Source organism: Marmota monax, unplaced genomic scaffold (assembly GCF_021218885.2).
Source record: "Marmota monax isolate L192 unplaced genomic scaffold, Marmota_monax_Labrador192_F-V1.1 WCK01_AAM20220418_F8-fsc00091, whole genome shotgun sequence".
NCBI classification, from domain to species: domain Eukaryota; kingdom Metazoa; phylum Chordata; class Mammalia; order Rodentia; family Sciuridae; genus Marmota; species Marmota monax.
In genome coordinates, this window is record NW_026692434.1 from 5,130,180 (window position 1) to 5,156,526 (window position 26,347).

General features: G+C 32.5%; 1 protein-coding gene across 46 annotated transcripts in view; it reads left to right on the forward strand.

The window, feature by feature from the left end:
* Rims1 (regulating synaptic membrane exocytosis 1) overlaps positions 1–26,347 on the forward strand; it is a 447,890-nt gene that overhangs the window by 182,901 nt on the left and 238,642 nt on the right. For 44 of the 46 annotated variants that reach the window (XM_058578848.1, XM_058578854.1, XM_058578856.1 and 41 more), the window contains 2 exons: positions 4,230–4,443; positions 5,468–5,479. In XM_058578848.1, coding sequence (XP_058434831.1) covers positions 4,230–4,443; positions 5,468–5,479 — 226 coding nt within the window. The remainder of the gene's footprint in view (positions 1–4,229; positions 4,444–5,467; positions 5,480–26,347) is intronic. The other 2 variants (XM_058578817.1, XM_058578818.1) reach the window with 2 other exon arrangements.

Genomic DNA, 26,347 nt, shown 5'->3' on the forward strand with positions numbered 1-26,347 from the left:
AGTTCTTTAAATATCCTGGAGATTAATGGTCTATCTGTACAATAGCTAAGATATGGTACCAACCCAGGCACCTTTCAATAGATGAATGGATAAAGAAAACGTTTTATATATATATATATATATATATATATATATATATATATATATATGTATATATATATATACACACACACACACACACACACACACACTTGAATGTTACTCAGCCATTAAAAAGAATGAAATTACGACATTTGCTGATAAATGAATGGAACTGGTGACTATCATGCCAAATGAAATAAGTCAATCCTAAACAACCAAAAGCCAAATGTTCTCTCTGATATGCAGATGCTAAGACACAATAAGTTGGGGTGGGGGCGGTAATGGAAGTCCAGTGGATTAGACAAAGGGGAATGAAGTCAAGTGAGAGAGGATGGGAATAGGAAAGACAGCAGAATGAACTGGACATAACTTTCGTATGTTCATATATGAATACATGACCAGTGTCACTTCTCACAAAGTTCCACACAAGAATGGGATTCTGATTAGAGTAAGTTACACTGCCTGTATGCATAGTATGTCAAAATATACTCTACTGACATATATATCTAATAAGAAGAAATAAAAAATGAAATAGAAAAAAAAGAAATGCTTACAAGATAGATATACTGGAAAACAACATGTTTTAAGCATATATGTGTGTGTGTGTGAGTGTGTGTGTGTATATATATATAATATGATCACTTTTGTCTTTTAATGATGCGTTAGTTCGTTGTACATGTGATTCCTGCTGTGTTAGCTCATTTCTACCGTCTCATTCCATAATTTGTAATTATTTTGCTTTCTGTTTATTTATTTTAATTTTTATCTTCTTTTGGATTGATTTTTCCTCATTCAGTATATTTTCCTGCTATGCTTTGAATACCATATACTTTATTTCAATTATTTTTGCTAGACACCTGACTAAAATTTTAATTTTATTCTAAGTGCAAGAGTTAAAACTAAAGTTCTTGGTCATGGAGCCTCAGTACATGTCCCTAGGACAAATACCTACTTCAGAGTTATGTTTCTGATATTACTGCTTCCATTACTGCTCCCATTTTACCTTTGTGTTTTGAGGATTTTACATACCTTCTCTCCAGCTCAAACATGCACTGAAAGTTAATTTTAAAAAACTTTACCCATAATTTTTAATGTTTTGGGAAAGTAGGGTTTTTTAAAGGATATTTTGTCTTCCACATGAATTTAGTTGTAAATTGTTTTTTTATGAAATATACTAAGAAAAAAATATATAAATACACAGTTTTTCTGTTCAGTATGTAGGTACTGAGGAAGTTACATACTATTAGCTAAACTGGGAATTTCCTCTTGCTAGAAGAGAGGTATCATGTATAGAAATAGTAATAATTTATAAATGAGTGTATAACAAATTTTATTATTCTTTGAGTAACTAAATGAAATGCTGTGAGATTGCAGCAGAGTAAGATTTTATCTCAGTAGTCAGTGTACTGCATATATATTTTATGAAAAGATTTGCACACATGGCTGAGGTGTAATTCAATGGTTGAGTGCATGCTTAGTGTGCACAAGGTCCTGGGTTTGATCCCCAAAGCCTCACAAACAGGGGAAAAAATAGATTTCCTGAGATAGATGCTCTTTTGATTAGACCCTATAAGATCTATAAAACTTCTTTACATTTATGTTTGAATTTAAAAACACAAGGATGCTTTGGTTTTCTATTACATCTTAGCATAAAACATATACTAAATTAGGGATTTGTAAACTAACCCATGGGCCAAATCTGGCCTACTATTTTTGCAAATCAAGTTTTCATTGGAACGTACCTACATTCATTCATTTATGTATTATCTATGGTTGCTTTCCTCCTGCAACAGTGAAGATGAATAGTTGCAAAAGAAACTGTCTGGCCCACAATGCCTAAAATATTTACAGTGTGACCTTTTACTGAAAAGTTTGCCAGTACCCATACTAAATCATGTTCTGAATTATAGAATAAGTTCATAAGGAAACTCTTCTTAGCCTTGCTTTCTCATTGGTATTTATTGAAATAGATTTGATTGCAGGGGTGGGAGGGTCTCACAATAAATATTTGTCAGAGTTCTGGTATTATTGCATATGGTAATTTTTGAAATAGTAGATTTCCATTGTTGTTTTCTACCAACTTTATCCTAGATTAATGGTACTTGAAGTATAAATGTTTAAAGAATCAAATAATTCTTCAATAAACTGGCCAGATATTCTTGCATTCATTAAAGAAAATATTGTATGTTTTATTCTGTTAAATGAAATTAGCTCACTTTTAAACTGAAAATGTTTTCAGATATTAACTTATGTGCTGGTGCATGCATGTTTGCTTTAATTTTAAGAATTTAGTAGAAAAGGGTCAACTGGCAAGGCAGAAATTAATCATTAAAGTTCTGTTTGATGTTAACAGGAAAGCATAATGAAATCCCAATACCTTAAACATCATGGTGTTTGGACCTAACTTACTTGATACTGCATCTAGAGAGTAGAGTTCCTCACAGGTTTCTTAGATGCAGAGCATCAAGCTAATTCAACTGCTTGAATTAACAATAGCATGTGTCTACCCTGTGTCCTGGGGAATACTCAAATGCAGCAAACAGGCTCAGAGACATAGATGAATCTAATCAGCCATTTCCCAGGAGTTTCTCCTGGCAAAATAGCCAATGGCTACTGGCTAGGCTTAGGATAACTCTTGAGTTCTCATTTACAAATCCAAGACATCTTTTCACTGGGGGATTTACTAGATAACATAGTGTTCTATTCAGAATAGCAAAAAAAAATTCTATTTATAGTAATTTAAGATTGGGGAACTTCAACTGGTGGTGGGGTATGTAACTTATATTCATTGAAACCATTCTTATGGAACATGGGTTGCCTCAATAGCTTTGGTTTTCTTGCCATCAAAAATTATCACTTTATACACCATGGAGTATTGCGCAGCACTAAAAAATGACAAAATCATGGAATTTGCAGGGAAATGGATGGCGCTAGAGCAGATTATGCTAAGTGAAGCTAGCCAATCCCTAAAAAACAAATGCCAAATGTCTTCTTTGATATAATGAGAGCAACTAAGAACAGAGCAGGGAGGAAGAGCAGGAGGAAAAGATTAACATTAAACAGAGACATGAGGTGGGAGGGAAAGGGAGAGAAAAGGGAAATTGCATGGAAATGGAAGGAGACCCTCATTGTTATACAAAATTACATATAAGAGGTTGTGAGGGGAATGGGAAAAAAACAAGGAGAGAAATGAATTACAGTAGATGGGGTAGAGAGAGAAGATGGGAGGGGAGGGGAGGGGTATAGTAGAGGATAGAAAGGTACCAGAATACAACAGTTACTAGTATGGCATTATGTAAAAATGTGGATGTGTAACCAATGTGATTCTGCAATCTGTATTTGGGGTAAAAATGGGAGTTCATAACCCACTTAAATCTAATGTATGAAATATGATATGTCAAGAGCTTTGTAATGTTTTGAACAACCAATACAAAATTATCACTAGTAGCAGCCCTCATACAGATAACTTGATTGAGATGGAGAAAAATAGGGATATGTAAAAAAATCTAAATATATGCAAGGTATGGTTTCAAACTTTTTTTATATTTGCACGTTGTGTTTTAAAACTTTTTATGTGATGTGGAAAAACTGGAGAGTTCAAATATCATGTATAAGCCAACATTTCTTTATACTGCACTAAATCATTTACAACTCAGATGCCAAATAAATAGGAAGTATTCTCCAGGAATGAAGGCAAAGGAAGACATTTTGTGGAAGACAGATTACCTAGCAATGTAGTATAAAATAGTGTTTTTCAAAGTATGCAGCATGTTCAAATAGTGGGTTATGGAATCAATTGACTGTAAAAAAAATATTCAGTATTAAACTCAATAGAATAGAAAATATCAGAGAACATATTTTGTTTAGTTTTGGCTTCAGCTTTATGCACACGGGTGTAGTTGTAAAATGTTGAATGCCCAGTTAAACTATTTTGGAAGGTACCTGTCTTAAAGAAGCAGAGGCGTGCACTCCATACATGAATTCCACTGCTGGGACAAACAGTGCTTTTATCCATGCTACACAAGTATAACAGTAAATTAAACTAGAACTAGTACTAATACATTTATATGTTCATTTTGCTTTGGAAAAATTGTCTTCTTCTCTCTTCATCATTTACTTAGTTTACCCCCATTGTCTCTTTTGCCTAGGAGATTGCATCAACAGTTTGAAAGCTACAAGGAACAAGTAAAAAAAATAGGGGAAGAAGCGCGGCGTTACCAGGGCGAGCACAAAGATGATGCGCCAACTTGTGGAATTTGCCATAAGACAAAGTTTGCTGATGGGTGTGGTCACCTTTGCTCCTACTGCCGCACCAAGTTCTGCGCCCGCTGTGGAGGCCGCGTATCTCTACGGTCGAACAACGTGAGTGTCCCATGAACACAGAGGCCTGTGGGTGCGGACCAAAACCATGTCTCCTCCAAGCATCAAACATGTGCAAGTTAGGAACCGACTGACCCACATGTATATCTACACAATAGCATTGGCTTTCCACATTTTGTTTGTGTTTTCACAAAGTTCCTTGTAGTGTTAGTGATACACGAATTCCACTGCTGAGAATTCGAATCATAAAAAAGATAGCTGATGGAAAATTCCTGTTCCATACTTACATGAGATTATCTGTGAGGGTAAATTTATTTTTGAATAATGTAGTAAATGAAGATTGAGTAGCCTGATGAATTATAGAATCCTTGTAAATTGTTATGACTCATTCTTCTTGTAAAAAACCAAATGTTAAACATTTTTGGTTTCTGCAACCTAAATTTTCAAATTGAATGGAGGTATGAGGCAGGATAAATTGTGTGTCCTTACATGTAACCCAAGAAAACATATTAAACAATTATTAGCCTCTGTGATAGTAATTTCAGATTTACTATCATGTTAAATATAAAAAAAAATGTTAAGTTGCTTTTGAAATAATTTATGGCTAAAATAGTTAACATATTTCTCTTCACATTTTTGTTTTTGTTTTTTAAAACAGCTCCCACTCTTATATTTCTCTAAATTATGACTATACACATTTTAACATTAACTTGATAAAATTATTTAGTACAATTATATGCATTTTAAGAAAATATTTACTTTCCATAGTAAGCTAATATGTAGTAAATTAACTTTTCGTTTTGAAGAATATTTTAAAACTGGATTTATGATCTGGATTCTACAAATTTAGGAAATTATTGTGCCCAATTATTGTATCTAATGTAGAATAGGATTCACATGTTCATTTTTAAATGAAGGATTTACTTTTCAAAATACTATTTTAACACTTTGAAGAAATACATAATTGTTTCATTAAAATCAATTTATTAATATATGGCTCATTTTGTTTTTTCTCTTCTTCTTTTTCTTCTCTCTCTACTCTGCTTCCTTGGATGCTTTCCCAAAGGAGGACAAAGTGGTTAGAATCCATGCTTTCTTTTCTATCATTTGTTATTATATTGTTGTGAATTTTATTAAGTGAATGTTGCACTTACTATTGTTAGTCACTATATTTCACAAAGAAATTAAATGCTGGGAAGAACACATTCCCAGTTCTCCTGAAAATAAAAAGATGAACATGACAGAATATTACATTAATATGTAAAGTCTGGGTTGTTTGAGTTCATGAGGACAGTGAAATTTTAATATAGTATATCATTATGAGCTCATTTGTCTTTTTAGCTCATTTAGCTTTGAGAATTATTCCATCTGCTTTCAGGAACAATAAACTAAAATGGGCTTTACCTTTCTGAACACTGATTAGATGCAAAGGCAGGTGATTTGAAACATTATTATAGAATGAATGGGATATACTGACAATATAGAAAATGGATAAAATTCAAATCAAGATATCAAGATAAAATTATTTTCCTATGAACATATGTAGCAGAATTATAATATTGAACCACATCCCCCCCATTTTTTTTCCTCTCCATGCATAGAAATCACTTCTTAGGGGAACTAGAGGTCACTTTTAACTCTTATCCACTATAGAAACCACAAAGGCTCTTTGTTCTTGGGAAGATAGGACTCAAGGGGAATCTTCAGTCAATCTCTCCTTTGTATATACTCTTTATATCTTCATTTGGTGTAAATTATAACTTCCTCACAACTCATTAGTCTTCCACTATGAGACTGAAGCAATGAGTATTTCAGTTCACATGTCAACTCAACTGCCTTTGTTCATATTTTTAAAGCTCAAATGATGTACTACAGTGCATAATTAGCAAGCATGACATTACATTGAAAATTAATCTGTTTTTAAACTTCATGCTAATATATGTTCATCAGTTTTTTTCTGTGAAAAAGAAATCAGTTTGACAAATTATATAGGGTAATCTGTTTTCACTAAATGTTTTGCCTGCAGTATTGGTGGTATGTGGGAATATTTAGGAGATATTACTTTCATATAATAATATACTGTAATAGAAAAAATATAACTAGAATTTTATACCCGGAGTTTCATAATTATTGTTACTTTAGATGAGTCTAAATTTGAAATGTGGATGATTTTAAATTCCTTTAAAGAGTAAAAGTGTAAGTAAATACCAATGCTAGCATTGTGCACTCCTGAAGGGCTGGCCAGACTTGCTGTTCTTTTATAGGACTTCCCCTGTGGGAAGGTGGTTGGTGCTTGTTACAATAACTAACTGCACAATGAGAATTCTAGTGGATTTGGTGGTTCTCAGACTAAAAATAGAATGGAAAGATTATATGCAATATACTCACATTCAATTATTTTCATCATTTTGGTGAAATTGCTTTGTATCTACTACTTTTAGTACTCAGTCATAATTTATTTTAAAACTTTTTTGAGCCTATTGAGGCAATTCTTCAATGAATTGCCTTTCTAGTCCAAGGAAACCAAAGTCAGATTTTGTCTTGGAATTGTTAAAGAAATAACAGAGTATTAAAGTACCAATTGCCAGTCCTTTCCTACTTCCTCTGAGCACTTTTATTTTTGGTTGTCACATTATGATTTGCAGGAAGGTGTGTTCACGTGTGTGTGTGTGTGTGTGTGTGTGTGTGTGTGTTTGAAAAGGGAAAAAGAAAAAGGATGTCTAAAACTTTTCCAAAACCAATATTCATCTTGATCAATAAAACAATAATGAGTTCTTCTTGGTTTGTTAACTTGGAGAAGAAATGTGATTAAAATTCTAGAGAAAGCCTGAGAAAGGCTAATGTATAATTTTTTTTATTAAGTCCAGTGAAATGTTCATTGTCATATTTTTTAGGCAACAGTATTTAGCTCTAAAATTTCATCTTAGCCTAAATCTTGTCTAATAATAAATTGGAAGATTATGGACTATTTTTATAAAGAAAATGGCTATTATAATGAATCATTTTGAAATGGTTGTATATGATAGGTTTTAATAAGAAATTATTTTGTACATGATCATAGTCTTATTGGTAAAATTATGATTATATTTTATTTCATTGAAACCCATCTTTCAGCCTAAATATGTAGATACTTTAAAATTCTCCCATAGCCTGTTTCTGCTGCTTTTATCTTTGTTAGACTCTATTTGGTGGCAGAGGATTGAATTTAGATAGCTCCCTTGATACCATTAACACTTTTCCATAGTAAGTCAGTGGAATTGAATCATCCAAATTCAATTCCTTTGGGATTCCCCATAAATTTCCATTGTTATTAATTTATTTTGAGTGGGATGGATTAGTTTGAATATAGTAACTAAAAGTGAATTTGGTACATTTTTAATTTATTCATATTTTCACAAGAAGTGTCAGGATTTTAAAGAATATTTTATAATAAATGCCAGCCTCACTCTGAAAAAAAAAACACCCAACAATTTTCTTATCCTTTCAAAATGTGAAAGTTATACATACATAAGATTTTTAAAGTATGTGTAAAAATGCTATTTTATATCAAGGTAATGAGGCATTATGTTTACAAACTCACAATTTTATATCTGAACCCTTATAACTTTTCATTAGTGTTGCTCTTAAAAATTATGTTAAATATTATGTTAATGAAACAAAATGTGTTTTCATTTTTAAGATACTTATAAAAGGTAAGTTTTGAATGGAATTAAACAATAACAGTTGAGTGTGAAACTATCCTTTTCATATGGTATTATCTGTGAGATGGTTGATTTTTAACAACATAAAAATCTCCCCCTTATAGACTCTGCTTTTAAAAAATCAAAGTAATAATTTAATTTTTTTTCCTCTTGCTAGAATTAAATAAATACAAGCAAATCAGCAGAAGCATAACTATTTTAAAATATGATTTGAATGATTGCATTAAATATTTATTATTATTATGAAAAATCTCCTCAGTTATTCATATTTAGTCCATGGCGTGGCTAAGCATATGGTCGTAATTTACAACCTTTCCTCACTCAAAAAAGTGATTTTAAGATTTATCTGGACCCACCTTCTTGTTTTCTTTTTTTCTTCTAGATACTTGAATGGATTTCTCTGGCAGAATTTTTCTTAGAGATTCTTCCCCTAAAGATATTCTATACCTAGACCTATATATAAAAGTGTATAAATTTAGATAAATATATCAATAAAAATGTTAGTATGCATCAAGAGGAGAACTTTCATTAGGCAATTTGGTTGATTAGGTTTCTCAAGGTGTTTTGTCTGATTTTGTTGTGCTTATCCTAGAGGGGAATAAAACATCAAGTTCAAAAAACTGTTATGCAAGATAAGTCAGAAAGCTGTGAAATTTTAATTACAAATGTGCTTTCAGAATTTGCTACACTGTTTTTCAAGGAATTTTAATCTCTTGCATTTAGCATTACTATTTTGGAAATATTTGCTGATATTCAGTAATGGTTAGGAAGTTTATAGGCCTGGTTAGTATGGTTTTTTTCTCCTTCCGAAATCATTTCTAATAGTTATAAAGTCTGTTTCAAGAAATAATGATTTCACAAATTAGTGTGAAAATAATCCATAGTAGGGATAAGAAATTCATCAAGCTATAGAAAATGAGCCTTTTCTAAGATAAGAAAAGGGCTGTGGTAGGATCAGCTTTCCAGAGCTTAAGAGTAACTGTGGACAATCTTCCTAATATTTTTGTGAGTATGAATTGTCAGATCTCTTATTTAAACACCTAGCAGTGGAATTTCCTGGTCATGTGATGACTCCATGTTTAATATTTTGAGAAACTGCCAAATTGCTTTCTCAAGCAGCAGCACAGCAATAATAAGAGATCCATTTCCTCCACATTTTTTATCAGTACTTGCTATTATCTGTCATTTTGATTAATAACCATCATGTTGCATGTGAAATGAAGTGATATCTCATTGTGGTTTTCACAAAGCCACTTTAATCCAAAATTATCAAGCTACTTTGATACCTCCCAAGATTCACTTTGACTTAGTGGATTTATATTCTTACATAAAATGCTTTATTGGTTAGAAATTTCATGGAATAGTTCAGTTTCTTCTCTGTTTATTATTTTCCTAAATTTGAATTACATAAATTCTTATTAATCTATATAAATCAATCAGGTCAGAAGCTCTGTGAAATTTAAAATTACGTGGAATCTAGTACCTGTATGGACTAATTATTCCTAGAGTGCAAACAAAGAGAATTTTATCTCTGATTGAAAAGACAGTTTTTTTAAACTCACAAAAAGAACTAGCAAGTTCAGTTTTACCTCTGAGCCAAAGGTACAAAATTAACACAGAAAGTTAGATCCATACCTTAAAAGGCTGTCTTTTAGGGTGCATAAGATGTTTTCTTTAGCAGTAAGACATAAACACATAAAGACCAACAAACAGATTTCTGTCATTTACTGCCCAACTTATAGTATATCCCTGATGCTTACCATGCAACATATTTCTTCAGTAAATACATTTTCTATCAGTGTTGCCCTTAGTGGAAAATATAGTATAGTCACAGGCCCATTTTACTGACAGTGGTAGAGCCATTCCACTCCCTTAAGGTTGATGTTTAAATGGTGTTTTTTTTTTTTTTTTCCAGACTTATAATTTTATCTTATTGCCAACTTTAAACCCAAAGTATATCTCCTGTAAGACTTTTGTCTATTGTTTTATTTTGATGTTTTGTTTTGTTTATCTAGTCTGACAAGCTGAGTGGATTCTTTAATGCATTTACATTAATTTCCTTATTGACATAGTTTTGTTTGTTTCTATTTTCACTATTTGGGTTGGGTTTTTGTTCCTCCATTCCTTCTTTATGCTTTCTTTATCATGATATCAGTACTTTCTCGTCATATTTTAGTACTTTCAGTGATTTTCTTTTTCAGTATGTTTTGTTATTTTTCTAATAGCTTTAGGGTTTTCAGTATACATCTGACTGACATGAATCTGCTTCACATTTGCACTACCTTCATTTCTGGGAGGGATAGAAGGTTAATTAATTCTATATGACTTGTTGCTCTCCCCCACCCTTTCTGTGTTGCTTTTCTTCTTATATATACTAATCCTAAATTATATAAAAGGCAAATAACACATTGCCACAATTATTACATTATCTAATGTGAGTCTTTTAAGAGAGTTGAGAGGAGAAATGAGAACAAGTACGTATTTCAGGGTCAGTTTTATTAAATTTGTATTTATTAACTTTGGTTCTCTTCATTTTTTTTTCCTGTAGATTCAAGCTACCATGTTTGTCTTCCCCTCACTCCAAAATATCGCTCCCACCCACTTCGTTTATCCTGTTATTGTCAAATATGTTTTATTTCTGTGTGTTAGAGGCTTAGTAATACTCATATGAATATAGTTTTGTACAATTTTAAAAATCATTTACATGAACAAAAGAAGAAGAACATAAAATTATACTTCTATACTTATCTACATAATTATCTTTACCACTGTACTTTGTTTTGTTTTTTCCTTTTATGAAGATTCACAAAATTGTCTGGTGTCACTTTGAATTTTGAATTGGATCTTCCAGCAGTGAATTATGTCAGCTTTTCTTTATCTTGGAAAGCCCTTAAATAATCTTCATTTTTTAAAATAAACTTGCTGGATATAGGATTCTTTGTAGACAAGTGTTTTCTTCTTTCACATTAAATATGTCACATCACTGCCTTATGGGCTCTATTGTTTATTTATGAGACACCAGCAGTTAATTTTACTGAGATTACCTTGTACATATTGAATATATGCTGTTTTAATAATTTCTGTCTTTCCATGTGCCCTATGAAACTGTGTCTGGGTATGGAACTCTGTGCTTTTTTTCTACATGGAGTTCATTCAATTTCTTATATGTATAGATAACTTTTTTTTAATAAAATTTGAGGATTTTTCAAACCTGCACAATAACCTCCATCTTCACCACTAGAACTTATTTCTCGTTGCTGATTCTCCTTTTCATTGGTTTAGGAGCTAGCTGTGCCTTTTTAGTGAAGTCTCTTTGCCCCCACAGTGCACAATCTCTGATGTCGGCCACAACCTTGGGGTGCACACATCACTCTGATCTATTCTCCATCAGTGAAAACAGTTTTGTTTTGCTTGTTTTGTTTTCAAACCACTCTATGTTTTTCTTTTGCTCTCCCCCTATTAAACCTCTAGAGGCCTCTGCTAGTGTCACTCCAACTGTTAGTCTCCACTAATTACTTAGCCACTTTTTTCATATATGATTATAGTACCTATTTTTATCCTTTTTATTATTATTAAAGCTTTATAGTTAGATATACATAGTAGTTGAATTCATCCCAACAAACTCATACATACATGGAAATCAATTTCAGTTCATGATCCTCCCCTTTCCCTCCCCCTTTCTCTCCTCTCCCATTCTCCTTCCTCTACTAAACTTCCTTTTTACTCTCCATTAATTTACATTTGATTGGTGCTTTATATAATCTTGTACTTCCTTCCTCTCTTTTCTTTATTTTACTCTAGCTCCCATATATGAGAAAACATTTGCCCATTGACTTTCCGAATTTGGCTAGTTTCACTTGGCATGATAGTCTCCATTTCCATCCATTTACTGGCAAATGCCATTAATGGCTGAGTAGAACTCCATTTGTGTGTGTGTGTGTGTGTGTGTGTGTATAAACTGGTATATATATATATATATATATATATATATATACACACACACACACACACACACACAAACACATACACATACACATACACACATCACGGTTTCTTAAACCATTCATCTGTTGATTCCATAATTTAGCTATTGTGTACTTAGCCAATTCTTATATTATTTTCAATAATTCTCTGGGTTTAATTAACTCAATAATCAGCTAATTAAAATTGAATCCCTTTGCAGGGGTAATTTTGAACAGTCTTTAAATCCTGCTCCATTTCCTGGCTATCTCTTGTCTTAGCTGGTTATCTCCCTAGTTCCTGCTCTTTAACATCTAGTGTGTCTACTTTTTCACTTATTGCTTCTTAGCCTCCTCTTAACTAATCACCAACAGAATCTCCGGTGTTTGTGACAATGCTAAAACCTCTGAATTTTCTGAACCTCTGTTTCAAATGAAGCCAGTATCCTTTGGGAAAGCTACAGAGATTTTTCTCTTCTTATGACCTGCCTCTCCTGGCCAGAACCTTTGTACCTCATCTGGGCCTGGGTATAGAGACAGCAACCTCTTTCTCTTTGATAGACAGTTCTGCTATATGTGTGAGGCACTGATTAGAATGAGTAGTTCCTGGTCTTCTTGGCTAGCTTTTCTTGGCACAGAACCTCCACACTATAATCATGCTGGCATGAGTATGATTAGGGTCCAGTTATCTGACCTTGCCACACCTAACAGAGAGCTTCAACCCTGAGAGCAGCAGCTGGGTGTAGGAAAAGTCCTGGCCACTTATTTGGACTGCCTATAGTAGAGCTTCTGCTGGATGTGGGGTGAAAAATGTTGTTGTGCCTCAGTAAGAGGGGCCATTGCAATCAATAGGCAAAACTGGGAGGAGGGAGTTCTTTGATACAACCACCTAGAGTGGAGCTTCCATCTTGCTGATCTGAGAGGGGAGAAGAAAGGGAACTGGCTGTGGTTCAGTGCAACAGACTCTTGCTGTTGTGTGGAAATTTGGGGAGTTCCTTTAATGTTTTTCCATGTGCTACATACACTTTGGACAATTTCCGGAGACTTGAAATGGCTGCTTTAAACCCTAATCTATATCAGTTTTGACCCTTTTGTTTAGGAAATGTTCGCAGACCTTCTAATATAATTACATTGGAAATGCTATTCAAATAGACTCTTCATGGTCCTGTGTTGATTTATTAATTCACTTATTTATTTTTATTTGTTTCTTTATGTGTAGGTTTTTCTCTCATCAGGAGATATATATGTTAATTTTTCTTTCAAAATTACTATCTCAATCTTTTCCATAAATGCAGTTTCGATGGTGATGCATGGCAAAGTGCTTTTTGATCAATTTAATATGAAAGTTGTTTAGTATTCAGGAAAAATCAATTGCATTTAATCACCAAGTTCACTTTTGTTTAACCAAGCAGCCATAAAAATTAATTATGATAATGAAGAGCAAAGTCTTTCCCTAGGTAACATGCACTCATTCATTCATTTATTCAAGGATTTTTATTTTATCTTGACTATGTTAAATTCTATGCTTGATATAATATGTATATAAGAAATCCCTTCTTTCATAAATTTATTAATGAATTCATCTTAAAAGTGTGCATTTATATATGTGTGTACTTGTATAATATAATGCTAAATTGATGAAAAATAATTTTTTGGTATGCTATATTAAAAAATAAATAGAATTCACTAGAAATCCTTGTTAGTATGCAGGATGATGACTGGTAATTTAACCAACATTTCTACTCAAATCTTTTAGCTTCACAAACATTTTATGCCTATTTGCTTATAAAGGACCAGTCTATGACCATGACCTTTTATAATATCAGTTTTGAGGATATTTTTTTAAAAATTGAAAAAAATTGCAGTATATATTTTAAATTTATTAGAATAGTTTTCCAGATACTTTAATTAAAAAAAAAAAAAAACATGTTCTAAATTGTACTACCATAACTTGAGGTTAGATATCTAGATCTGAAGGAGTCCTTGTTTTTAATGCCTTGCTAGCATTTAATAAATAAATTTATTAATTGGAAAATTTATTTTATGGTTGTGTAATATGTATATGTAATATTTGCATACATAAATTTCAACAGCAAATATTTTGCTTTATAATGTTGGAAAAAATAAATTTTTGAATTAGTTTATGATAATGAAGATCAAAGTCTTTCCCTAGGTATTGTAAAAGATTTAATTTTCATACAAATCAGTCAAGTGTTTATATTGACCAATAAAATGCTTTTGTAGCTAATAACATGGGTAAAAGTAGAAAATGAAGTTTTCCATGGGAAAAATACTATGCTCTGTGACTCTTTAGTTAGTTCTAGGGTATTTGAAAATGTTTGTGTCCTATATAGAAAGATGAAGACCAGCCATATGAGTCATTGAGCAAGGAGTACACTTAAAATTTTGGGGGGGGAAGTGGGGTACAAGCCAAACTATGTATGAAATCACAAAGAAAAGATGCTCATGATGTACTTTAAGTAAAAAAAAAAAATTCTAGGGGAAGTGTCAAGTCAAGCCTTGGAGTGGTGTTTGGGATACATGACCACAAAGTTTTTGTTTTTAATTATATTCTAATTCTTAGATATTTTCCTTGTCTTGTTGCCATATTTTACTTTTAGACTTGCTAAGACTTTAATTTTTATTATTATTACTTTTTAGATTTGTGTGTCATACTAATGTATAATTGTTCCCTGTAAGACTGTATCTTCTGAGATCTAAATATTTTTAGTTCTCTTAAAATTTACAGTTGCTGGAGATGCCTAAAGTGTGATTAAATATCAGAGAACAATTTAAAGAAGTTTAAGTAATATTTATGCTTCAAATATAGATTGGATTAAGTTGCCATCTAACAATAATTGCCAACTTCCCTTAATATGTACTGCTTTTTTATATTTTCATGCATTTCTTTAATTTCTTTCAGTGTTAATTTTTCCAATTGATGAAGAACTGTCTACCAAAGACCAAGACCCTGAGCATCTCAGGCAGCTAGGTCTTACTGCACCTTTTACATTTCTTCATTATAACATGTGTAGCCTTGGCTTATAAAATTTTTGAAGGCATGGAAATACTAAATACATCCTTGAATACTCAATGATGAACATATTTCTTGTCAAACAATATTCACCCAATTCATAGTCATTGAAATAAACTGTTAATTAAAGGAGTGTGATGGTGCACACTTGTAATCCAGTGACTCAGGAGGCTGATGTAGGAGGATCACAAGTTTAAGGCCAGCCTCAGCAACTTAACAAAACCCTATTTCAAACAATAAAAAAAAAAAAAGCTGGGATTGTAGCTCAGTGGCAAAGCACACCTGTGTTCAATCTCCAGTACAAAAAAAGATAGAAAAAGAAAAGGTTCTCTTCAACTGTGATATTTTATAAGTGTGTTAAATGTTAATATCAATAATTAAGTAATGTTTATTAAGTATGCCTTTCTCAAACACTAGATTAGAAAGCGTAATTCCTGTGCAGTTAATGTCAGAGATTCCACAGATTCCACAGCAGCCTTAGGAATTCCTGGGGCACCAGCCCAGTTCAGTAGTTTTGTAATTACTCTTCTTGAACCACACAGTTGGCACTGAGCTATTTAGGAAACTTCAATACTCACCTGATTCAGTCTTTCATTTCTATGAAGTATAATGTGTTCTCTTATTTTTCTTTAAGAGAACTTTCTTTTTCTAGAGATTAAGGAGTTAAAACACTGTCCTTCAAGCCTGGTATGGTGGTGCATACCTGTGATCCCAGCTGGTAAAGAGGCTGAGACAGCAGGATTGTGAGTTCAAAGCCAGCCTCAGCAAAAGCAAAGCACTAAGCAACTCAGTGAGACACTGTCTCTAAATTAAATACAAAATAGGGCTGGGGATGTGGCTCAGTGGTCAAACCCCATTCATCCCCCCCCCCAAAAAAAAGCCACTATTCTCCAGCCCTTAAAATGTAAACATATTTCATTTTCCATATCCATATTTTCCTGTATTTTTATTTTCAATTTTTCATGAAGAATGGAAGTTGGACTATTATGATAAATTAATATAGTGTAGAAAAGTTAGTAGAGACTGATTAAAAGAAAGAAATTATATAATTGATGCATCTATTGTTTCTTTAAAAGTGCAATTTTGATTAATCTGTTTTGAGTTTTTTTTTAAGTTTCTTTGTCCTTAAGATAAAAGAAAAAGTTATACAAAGATATGGCTAATTGTCAGTGTCTTACTGATGTTCTTAGTGTGTTCTTTTGAACTAAAGGTGAATCTTTCTTCAACTAAGTTGATTATCTCCTCAGTCATCATTTCTCATTTTTTTACATGATCCTCTCCTTTAATTATGTTTATAATGAATTTCCTGGAATTTTCTTCTCATACTTTTTCCTTCACCTTTACTTCCATTACTGATATTTTTAATGAAATCCCAGAGCTGAATCCCACCATCATATATGTGTGTGTATGTATGTATGTGTGTGTATATATACATACACATACATATATATGTATAAATATGTAAATATATATATTATAATGCACCAATAAAAATATGGGAAGAATCTCAAAGTTGTTCTTACATGATCATCCTCTCAGCTGAGTTTTGAATCATCAGAAAGACAAACACATTATTCTGTTTTGATGGAAGAAATATACCTCAAAATAATTTCAGGGTTTCATTTTTATGTAACATTTTCCAAAAATTTTCTAATATTATATAATATGACTGTTTCTTAGAGCCCATTTGTTCTGATGCCTCCAAAAAGTCCAACATTTTTTCAAAGGTAATTTTCATCCATCGTTTCTTCTTTGAAATTTGAGATTGATCCATTTGAATTTTTTGTTTTAGACAAAGAGGAAAGCTTTTGTTTTCTATTAGTCATAACTGCCAATTTCTTGGAAAATGTAAGAAGAATACCACTGGGAGGATGTCAGGCAGCAGGGAGTTCAGGGCATGGAATCTTGATCCTTCTGGCCCTGTGCCACTGCACTCTACCACTCCTGTCTTGCCTGCCTACAGCTGTTTTCCTAGCACCATCCAGGGTATTAATATTCATTTCATTCCAGTTGTTTTGCGGATCATGCTTCTCTGGAGCCAAAGAAGGAGTCTCTGAGTTTCTGAGTATTTATGACAGAGTTCTGATTGTTCTAATAAATAGAAAGCAGAACTTCAGGACAACCTCAGCCTGTCAGTCCAATGTATTAGCAGATATTCAAGAAGCATCTCAACTGCAACATGTGCAAAACCCAGCTCCTCTTTTTACCATTCAGACCAGATTGTGCCAGACTTCTTCACTGAAGTAAGTAGCTACTCCATTATTTATTATGCATAAACCAAAAATCTTGAAAACCTCCTGACCTCATCTTTTTTTCCCCCTCTTTTTCATATCTTGTATCCAATCCATCAGGAAACTGTTACATCTCCCTTCAACATATTCACAATGCAATTCTTATCACGTATACTTTTATCAGCCTGGTCCAAGACACCATCTTGTCTGAATTATTGCATTGAAGGATAGTAGCCTTTCCTTCCAGCCTCTCAACATCTCTGAGCCACTCCCAAAAATCAATCTCAACTAAAATAACTGTTGTAATGTATAAACCAGACAATACCACAATCTCTATTTAAACCCCTTTACTAACTTCCTATCTCATTTAGAATAAAAGCTAAAACCATTACAATTATTCTGTGACCTTTACTTACATATACATGTCTCCCTCCACACCTCCATCTGCCTTTTGTCTTCTGGTCTGTGTTCTTCCTGTCCTTAGAGTATACTAAACAAAAACCTGCCTAGGGTTCCTAGCATAGCTCTTCTCCTGAAACAGTCTTTTCCTTCCTCACTCCCAAATTCTCTTCAGTTCTCTGCTCAACCGCTATGTTATCAAAGCAGCTCTAATTGCTCCTTATAAAATTGTGGCCACCTCTCTACCACAGAATATCATTTCCCATTTGCCATGTTTAATTTTTCTCAATAGTCCTTTCCTTCTGAAAAAAATATATATAGCTGTTTCTTTGCTCATGTGAGCTTTATGAAAAAAAAAGGAGACTGTTTTGGTATCTGTGTTATTCCCAATGCCAACAACAATACCTGATGCAGACTCAAAAAATGTGTGATAAATACTGAGAATTAAGTGTTTGGTTCTGGATTTGTGGAGTCAGTTCCCTGTCAGCAGTACTGTCTGCCATTTTTCAGTCAGCACAGTCCTTCTACCTTGAGAAACCCACTGGGTAACATCCTACTGGACTTTGTATGCCATATTTGCCTTTGGAAAGGTAATGAATAGTATGGCAGTATGTAAAAACGTGGATGTGTAACCAATGTGATTCTGCAATCTGTATACAGAGGAAAAATGGGAGTTCATAACCCACTTGAATCAAATGTATGAAATATGATATGTCAAGAGCAATGTAATGTTTTGAACAACTAATAAAAAAATGAAATGTGCAGCCATAGGGCAGTATGCAGAGCCATGGCACAGCTGAAATAGGCTCTCTTTGCTTTCATCCACTACACCCCTTGTTTGTCCTTGCTCCAGGAATCACTGGGTGGCCCCTTTACTTCTCAGGCTTTCTTTTGTCTGTGTTGGATTGTGAACTGATCATTGTTTTACTCAGCCAATTCTTAGTACTATATTTTCCAAAACTTTCTCCCCAAGTTTTTAGCTTCTTAATCGTATTCATCATTGTTCTACAGAATGTATCTAGATTTCATTATTTTGTACTTTTATAGCCTTTGGAAGATTAGGAAATTGCATTCTTGAATTGAAATTGAATTCAAGTTGAACTTATATATATACAAGTAATTTTGAAAATGTTGGCCTTTTCAACAAATAATGTAAGTCCTTATACAGAATAAAAACCATTCTCCCAATGTAATAACTTATGCTTTATGCTAAATTCAACATGAATAATTTAAATTTTTATTCTAGAATGGATAGCAAAAAAGAATTTAAAATACTTTTTGGTGAATATTTTCAAAAATTACTTTGGTATTTTTATTTCGTTCTTATGTAGCACCAAATGACGTTTTCCTCTTGAAGATCTTAATGCTGCAATCTCTTGCTGAGTTGTCTGGCTCATTGGTGAAATCCAGTAATAAGTTTGGGTCTTAGTTGCTGCAATGGAAAAATATCAAAGTTTTGAAGTGATTTTCAATTAGCAGTTAGTATTACATCAACAAGGCTTTATATAAGACATTTTTAAAAATCATTTCATCATAAAACACAGACACAAATAATATAATCTATAATATGTTCAATTTAATAATGAGAATGTTTTCTGAAATATTACTATATCAAACATCAAATGAACACTGGCAGTAATTTTTTTCTAGTAATTCTTTAATTTTTCTTCTTCTTCTTTTTTTTTTTTTTTTTTTTTTTGGTCATGCTGGAAATTGTACCCAAGATCTTATGAGTAGTACACAAGTGCTGTATCACTGAGCTAAACACCTGCCCCATGCAATTCTTTTTAAAAAAAAAAAAACAACTTTGTATTATTTAAACACAGTGACGAACAGTAACTTTTCATTGCTGAAGTAAGATATTGTGATGATTGGAGAAAAATGAAGGAATTATTTTCTTGGCACAATTAGTAAGTGTAAGTCAATAAAAGGACTACTTTTATAATTTGTTTTTACATTAGTATATCACTTTCAAAAGTTTCTGCAAATTAGTTGCCAGCATGCATTATTTTATCTACACTGGAGTCATAATAGTTATTATAAGTCAAAGTCTTCATAGGTAGAAGTGAAAAGTGAGGCCAGGGAAGTATAGTAATTTCCTAATGTCAAAATGCTAACAGTATGTTGTTGAAAATTCAAGGCATCTGCCTGAGAGCTTTTGACTTAAAAATAAGATCATTTTGTTAATTTTCTCTAAGACAAATTCTTATTATAAAAATTCTATACTGCTTATAACATTCCAAAGGAAATATTAAATATCATATGTTACTTGGAAACAAATATTAATTCCTTCATTTTGTTTTAATTGCTTGGATAGTGTAGTCTGTGTTTTCCTGGTGATTTGCTTACCATTTACCAGAAGTCTTCAAATATAGGCAGTATTCAGTGAACTTTGAATAAATGAATGAATGGCACTTCTCTGTACTTGTTTTCCTCAATTAAGTTTTTTTTTGTTGTTGTTGTTGTTGTTGTTTTGAAATTCCAGTGTTTAGAACCCTAAAATGTAATTTTGTATTTTAGCATATCTCTTACCTAAAACAAAATCTTTAGCTTTTTTTTTTTTTTTTTTTTTTGCTACTGTTTAGAACTTTCTTAGCAAATCTGTGCCCTCTGGTTTTTCCTTCTGCACTCTATCCATATTACAAAAAGTGACAGGAATATACAGTTCTCTTCTCACACATTATTCTAGAAGATTATTGACTAGAGCAAAATAACACGAAGTTCCCACAGGCCCTTCTGTTTAATCATGTTCAAATAGGAACAACCTCAATACTGAATGGTGCATGCATGACAGATGGGAAGACATAGAGTTTAATGTTTTAGACCATTCTCTTAAGTTTTGCAAGGAATCTAGTTTCTCTTTTGTGAATGCTTTTAATCATGCACTCATACACTTTTTGGCCATTTGTTTATTACTAATTGGAACAAATCACTTAAATTCCAAACTTCAGTAGTCACATGTTTGAAAGTAAAAGACTTACAGGCATTGAACTGTTAGACATTCATAAAGTAGCACAGTATCAACAAAGTATAGTATTATTAGAAACTGATTTCATCCTTATTTCAATTTACCTTTTTTTAGAAAGAACATAATTTTAGAATTCTGTGACCCAAATTCTTAATGTATGCAGAAATTTTGCCATCCATTTAAAGTCAGTTGAATGTATACTGTCAAGTTGATGGCTTACAATGTGATTAAATTTGCTACATATATTTGGGTTTGTCTTTATTTAGTTTTGTTGGTGCTCTGTAAAAAGTTTTTAATCCCCATTTAGCTTTTTGGTTAATGAATTACAAATATTAAATAGAATTTTATATACTCAATAATATTATTCCTTAATGAGTTACTATAGATTTTTGTGATAAGACTTTCTGCATTATTTCTATTTATTTCAGAAAGAACTCAGTAATTAATTCTACTAATTTGGGGCTTAGCAAATATTTAGTCTTCTGCATCTTTCTCAACTGTAGGATTATTGTCATCTAATTTATAGTAGGCAATACAAAATTTCCAACAATGACAGTTGGAGGATCATTCATGTCCATTATTTATTATATCACAATGTCTTCTTTTGAAACTGATTTTTTTGGGGTTTGCATTCACAGAAAGCCTTAAAACATAATATTATGTTTTAAGTATTTCATTATGGACAATGATACAGATATGAATGTACATACTTAAACATTTTAGAGCTAGCAGGAGTTATTCCTAATGACAGAACATCAATATGTAATCACTGTTACACTCTTTTTCTCCTCCTGCATAATATGAATTCCTTGTGACATTGCAGAGTTGACCGCTGAGGCAGTTTGCAGGAGAGTGGGGAACCCTGGAGAGTTTGGATTTAGGTACAAGTCCAACCTTCTTCTAATGATTGGCTACTCACTTGGACTGTCTATCTCTCAAGTCTGTGGAGGGTTGAGCAGTTTCCAAGGTCAATTCCTTTAACACTTAGCTTAGAGTGTGGAGATCCTTGTTAGTTTGATGGCAAGAGTCATCAAGATGTGCCAATACAAATGTTCAGGAAGGGAGTGTTGTCAAATAAGAAAATAATTCTGGGCAGCTTGGGTGTGGATCAGCAGTAGAGCGCTTGCCTCCCATGTGTGAGGCACTGGGTTCAATCCTCAGCACCACATTAAAGTAAATAAACAAAATAAAGATACTGCATCGATGTATAACTAAAAAATATTGAAAAAAAAAAAAGAAAAGAATTCTGAATGGATGCCAAGATGTAATTAAAAGAAGAAGAGTAAAAACCACATAAGAGACCATTGTCAGAACCAAGAAAACTGCAAGTCCACCGAAGGTAGCATTCCTGTGCAGTGCTACATATTGATTTAGCATAGGACAAATTTCCAAGTATTTTTAATTAAAGAGTTACTCTTATCAACCCATCAAATTACATTTAAGTAGCTATTTGATCTTCTGAATTTCCTTACTCTCCAGTGATAAGCAAAAATTTTCTGTAAAAGACCAGCTATTTTAACTTGTGTGGATTTCATAATCTCTATCACATTGACCCCACTCTGCTTTTTAGTTTCAAAGCAGCCACAGGCAGTGCAAATGTGTGGTCATAATCCAGTATGCCTTTACTTATGGAATCTGAACTTTTGTATAATTTTTACATGTCATGAAATATTACTTTTTATTTTTTCTCTCACCATTGAAAAATAAAGAACTATTCTTAGCTCCTGAGCCATACAAAATGAATGGCAGGTATGATTTGGCCCATGGGACCCAACTTGCTGACCCTTGCTTTAGTACATTAACTCTCTTTTGATCAGTACTGCCAATCAGTCCTTACTGGAACAAAAGGAGCAATGTCTCATCATAGTATTAATTTTACCTTTGGTTTCCCCTCTCTCTTACTAAAAGAGAGAGAAAATACATTTTTCATTGGGTCATGATATTAAGTAAGATGATATGAAAGATTTAGCATAATTATTCAATAAAATACCTACTATACAATATATCACAATCATATAACATTAATATATATTATAATTGTATAAAATAATGTAATTTTCTAATATATAATGCATTATATAAATTACCTAAAGAAATCATGTTTATGCATATAGGTGTAACTTAATACTATATACACATTATTCTTTTTATTAAGAGGACACTTGCCTTCTTAATCATAGATTCCTAAATTTGTCATCCAACTGGAGTACTTTGTGTTAACAGTAGAAATTATCTTAAGAAGCTTGTTGTGTTAAATTTTAAAACCAAACATATTATTGCATTTGTTAGATGACAGTTCTCAAAATCTGTTAATCAACATTTATGACCGTTTTTTTTTAGATAAAAAGTAAAATATATGGACTTTATTATAAAATAAGACATTTTAATACATATGTATGACTTTTGCTCTTAAATTCCAATGTTACATAAAAATTGATAAATTGTGACTTACCACAAGTTAAAAAGAAAGCGAAGGAATCCTTGAGCACATTAGGAAAGAAACATCTTTTTTATAGTCCCTAGGCTTTAAAATTTACCAATGCCAAATCATTCCCCACCCCCCACAATTTTTTTATGTGTAAAAGAGATGCCTTTCAATGATGGAAAAATATATATTCTTTTCTTTGACTACAACTTTTACTCATTTGTGGCATCTTATCAGAATCATTCTGATGTAATATTTTATGTTTGTCTCTTGTGAACAAGAAAAATATACTATGTAACTTTTAAGGAACTTCAATTTCACTTTCCAACTGTGATCTGCTTTCTTTCTCCCTTTCAGATAATAGTGATATATACCGTGAAATATTTTTTGTTTGTTTAATCTCCTAAATTGTGTGCATTGTGTCACATGGAAATATTCTTCTGGAATATATTCTTTCAACTTTTAGTGGTATGTACTGTGTAGTAAGTTCACAAAGTTACTTGAATCATCTAGTTTATTTACATTAGATTAATTATTAATGCAAAACTCTATCCTGTGAGGCTAGCAGGAAATTCTGTATTAGTAATCACTGAAATTAATCCTCCTGGCCTTATGCCTCCCATAAGCTCCTCCCTTGTTCCTTTTGTGTACTCTACCAAAGCATTTTATAAAGGCCTATCTGGTTACCAAGTCCCCACTGCCTACCACAAAGACTCTAGAGGTTCTGAACCATATCTGACTTATGGAGATCTTTGATGAAGCTGAGGACCCATTCCTCTGATCCAGCTTTTGGGGAAATGTAATTAAAAATAAAATCTTCTCCAAACCCAGAAATCCTTCACACAAAGATACAAGGGGAAGAAAATACTTTATTGTTGAATAAGCACTAAACCAGAATGTGATGCATATCATAGATCCTCTACTAAGAGGCTGCAAAGACAGAAGGAAATCCCCACCTAGAAGAGACAACCCATTCCATTCATGTTCTTAGGAGGCATAGTAACTTGTCCTCAAGCAAAAGGATATAAGTAACACCATTTGTCATGTCCTAAATTCTCCTAGTAATTGGGGTGGCCATCTGTGTTAGATGTGACTTTATCCAAAGGGAAAATAAGCTTTTCCTATCTTTGTGACAAGAAGTACTTTTTCAAGACAGAGCCAAGAAAAAGCTAAATTAGAGTATGCTGAAGTTAGGCTCCTTACCCTTTGTGGGATAGGGGTGCTCTCTTCCTTGATGATTGCATTTCAAAGAGATGGCTCCTGGTCCTTATGAAAAACAATGCTGGGTTCAAAGCTGTCAAGAGGCTCATTTGGCTTTTAAAAAGATTTAAAAATTGTGCTCTGTATGTGTAATATGAATCGTAATGCATTTCGCTGTCATATATAAATTAAAAATAATAATAATAAAAAATATTTAAACAAAAAAAAACCCAAAAAAGAATATTTGCATCAATGTTCATCAAAGGGAAAGAAAAGATTTACATACACTTCAAACAGGGAGAGAAAGAAATTACAAGTCTTTAAATAAATGCTATAAGAAAACCAAGGGAGGGAATCTCAGTTTACTTTCAACACAGGGAATTAAATATCACTTTTCCTTGTTTTCTTTTTAAATTTGTATTTGTCCATACACAGCTTCCCTGTACCCACAACACAGCCCTTCCCTTGAAGCTTTCACCTCATACCCAACACCAAGTAGCATAAATGAGTTTTTGGTATCCCTCCAGCTGCCAACCTTCTTTAAGACTGGGGCATCTTCCAGGTTTCTTCTCATAAAATTCACATTGCTGTCGTATTTTACAAAGAGTCCCTGAAACAAAGAAATAGAGAAGAGTTGGCCTGATTTGAATATAGCTTTAAGAATCCAGGGATAATAAATAGATTATTATCTTAAATTACTTTCCCACCACACTAATAGCATTACACTTAACTCCATAAATATTTTTGAAATGAGCCAAACTGAACAGAACCTATTAATAATTGCAGAAACAAAATCAAACCCACACCCTATTTTTTTTTGTGTGTGTGGAAACATTTCTTCCTTTTTTGTCCTTAGTACCATACACATTTTGAGGTCTTAATCTTTGTAAGTATACTATTCCATCTTTGATATTTCCAAATTGTGTGTAATTCCAGATCATTTTTGTAACAGGTTAACTCTTTAGTTTCTGTAACATAGGCATAGTTATTGCTCTCATTTTATTTACTGCCTTTGAACATTTTTAAAAAATATTTTCCCCATGTTTGAAATTGTTTTCTTGAAAATTATTTTTATTATTTTTTGTTTGACCTTCTCAATTCCAGGGAGCCTGTGGCTCTTTAGCTGTCTTGCTTTAAAATGATCTTTCAAAAGTTAACATTTGCTGATGTGAACTTACCGAAAAGTTAAGTTATACTGATCTGTCCATACATTATTACCTGTGAAATATTGCAATATTCCATAATACTTCAACAACATGTGAATCTGTGTTAAGAAATGGCCCGTAAATTCCACTATGTGATAAAATGAATGATTTCACTGGTTAAAAGAGATAGCCTTGTTTGGGGTCATGAGAACAATGACACACTGGAGCTTTATGATCTGGAAAAAAAATACTACCTCTCTGGATTTAATTTTCTTGTACAAATTGGGATATTATTACAAATTACCCTTTAAAATAATTTATTAGTAAATTATAGATATACATAATATTGGGGTTCATTTTAATATAATCATACATGCATGAGTATTATTTGCTCTACTTTAGTCCCCAGTACTTCCTCTTCTTCTTCCCTCCTCCCTTTTCCTATTCCTATTTCTCTGCTCTTCTGGTGCTTTATATATATGTATATAAATATATACATTAAGGTATTGCTCACTGTAATGTATTCATATATGTACATAGCATAATTTGATCACTTTCATTACTTCTTACAGCTATCCAGCAGATAAAAACAGTAAGAAATTTCTGGTATTGGAAAATTATCTTTATTTTTTTATTTTTTATTTGTTCTTTTTAGTTATACATGACAGTAAGAATGTATTTTGACATACATACATGGACTATAACTTCCCACTTTTGTGGTTGTACATAATGTGGAGTTACACTGGTTGTGATGAGGGTCTTTAAATTCATGTTTTCTTGCAAATGACAGGTTCTAAGTAGAACAGAAATAACTAGGTAAGCTTTGACCAGACTACTTATCAAATGCATTTGGGCCCTTCTTTGATTTGTTTTTCTCTTAAAAT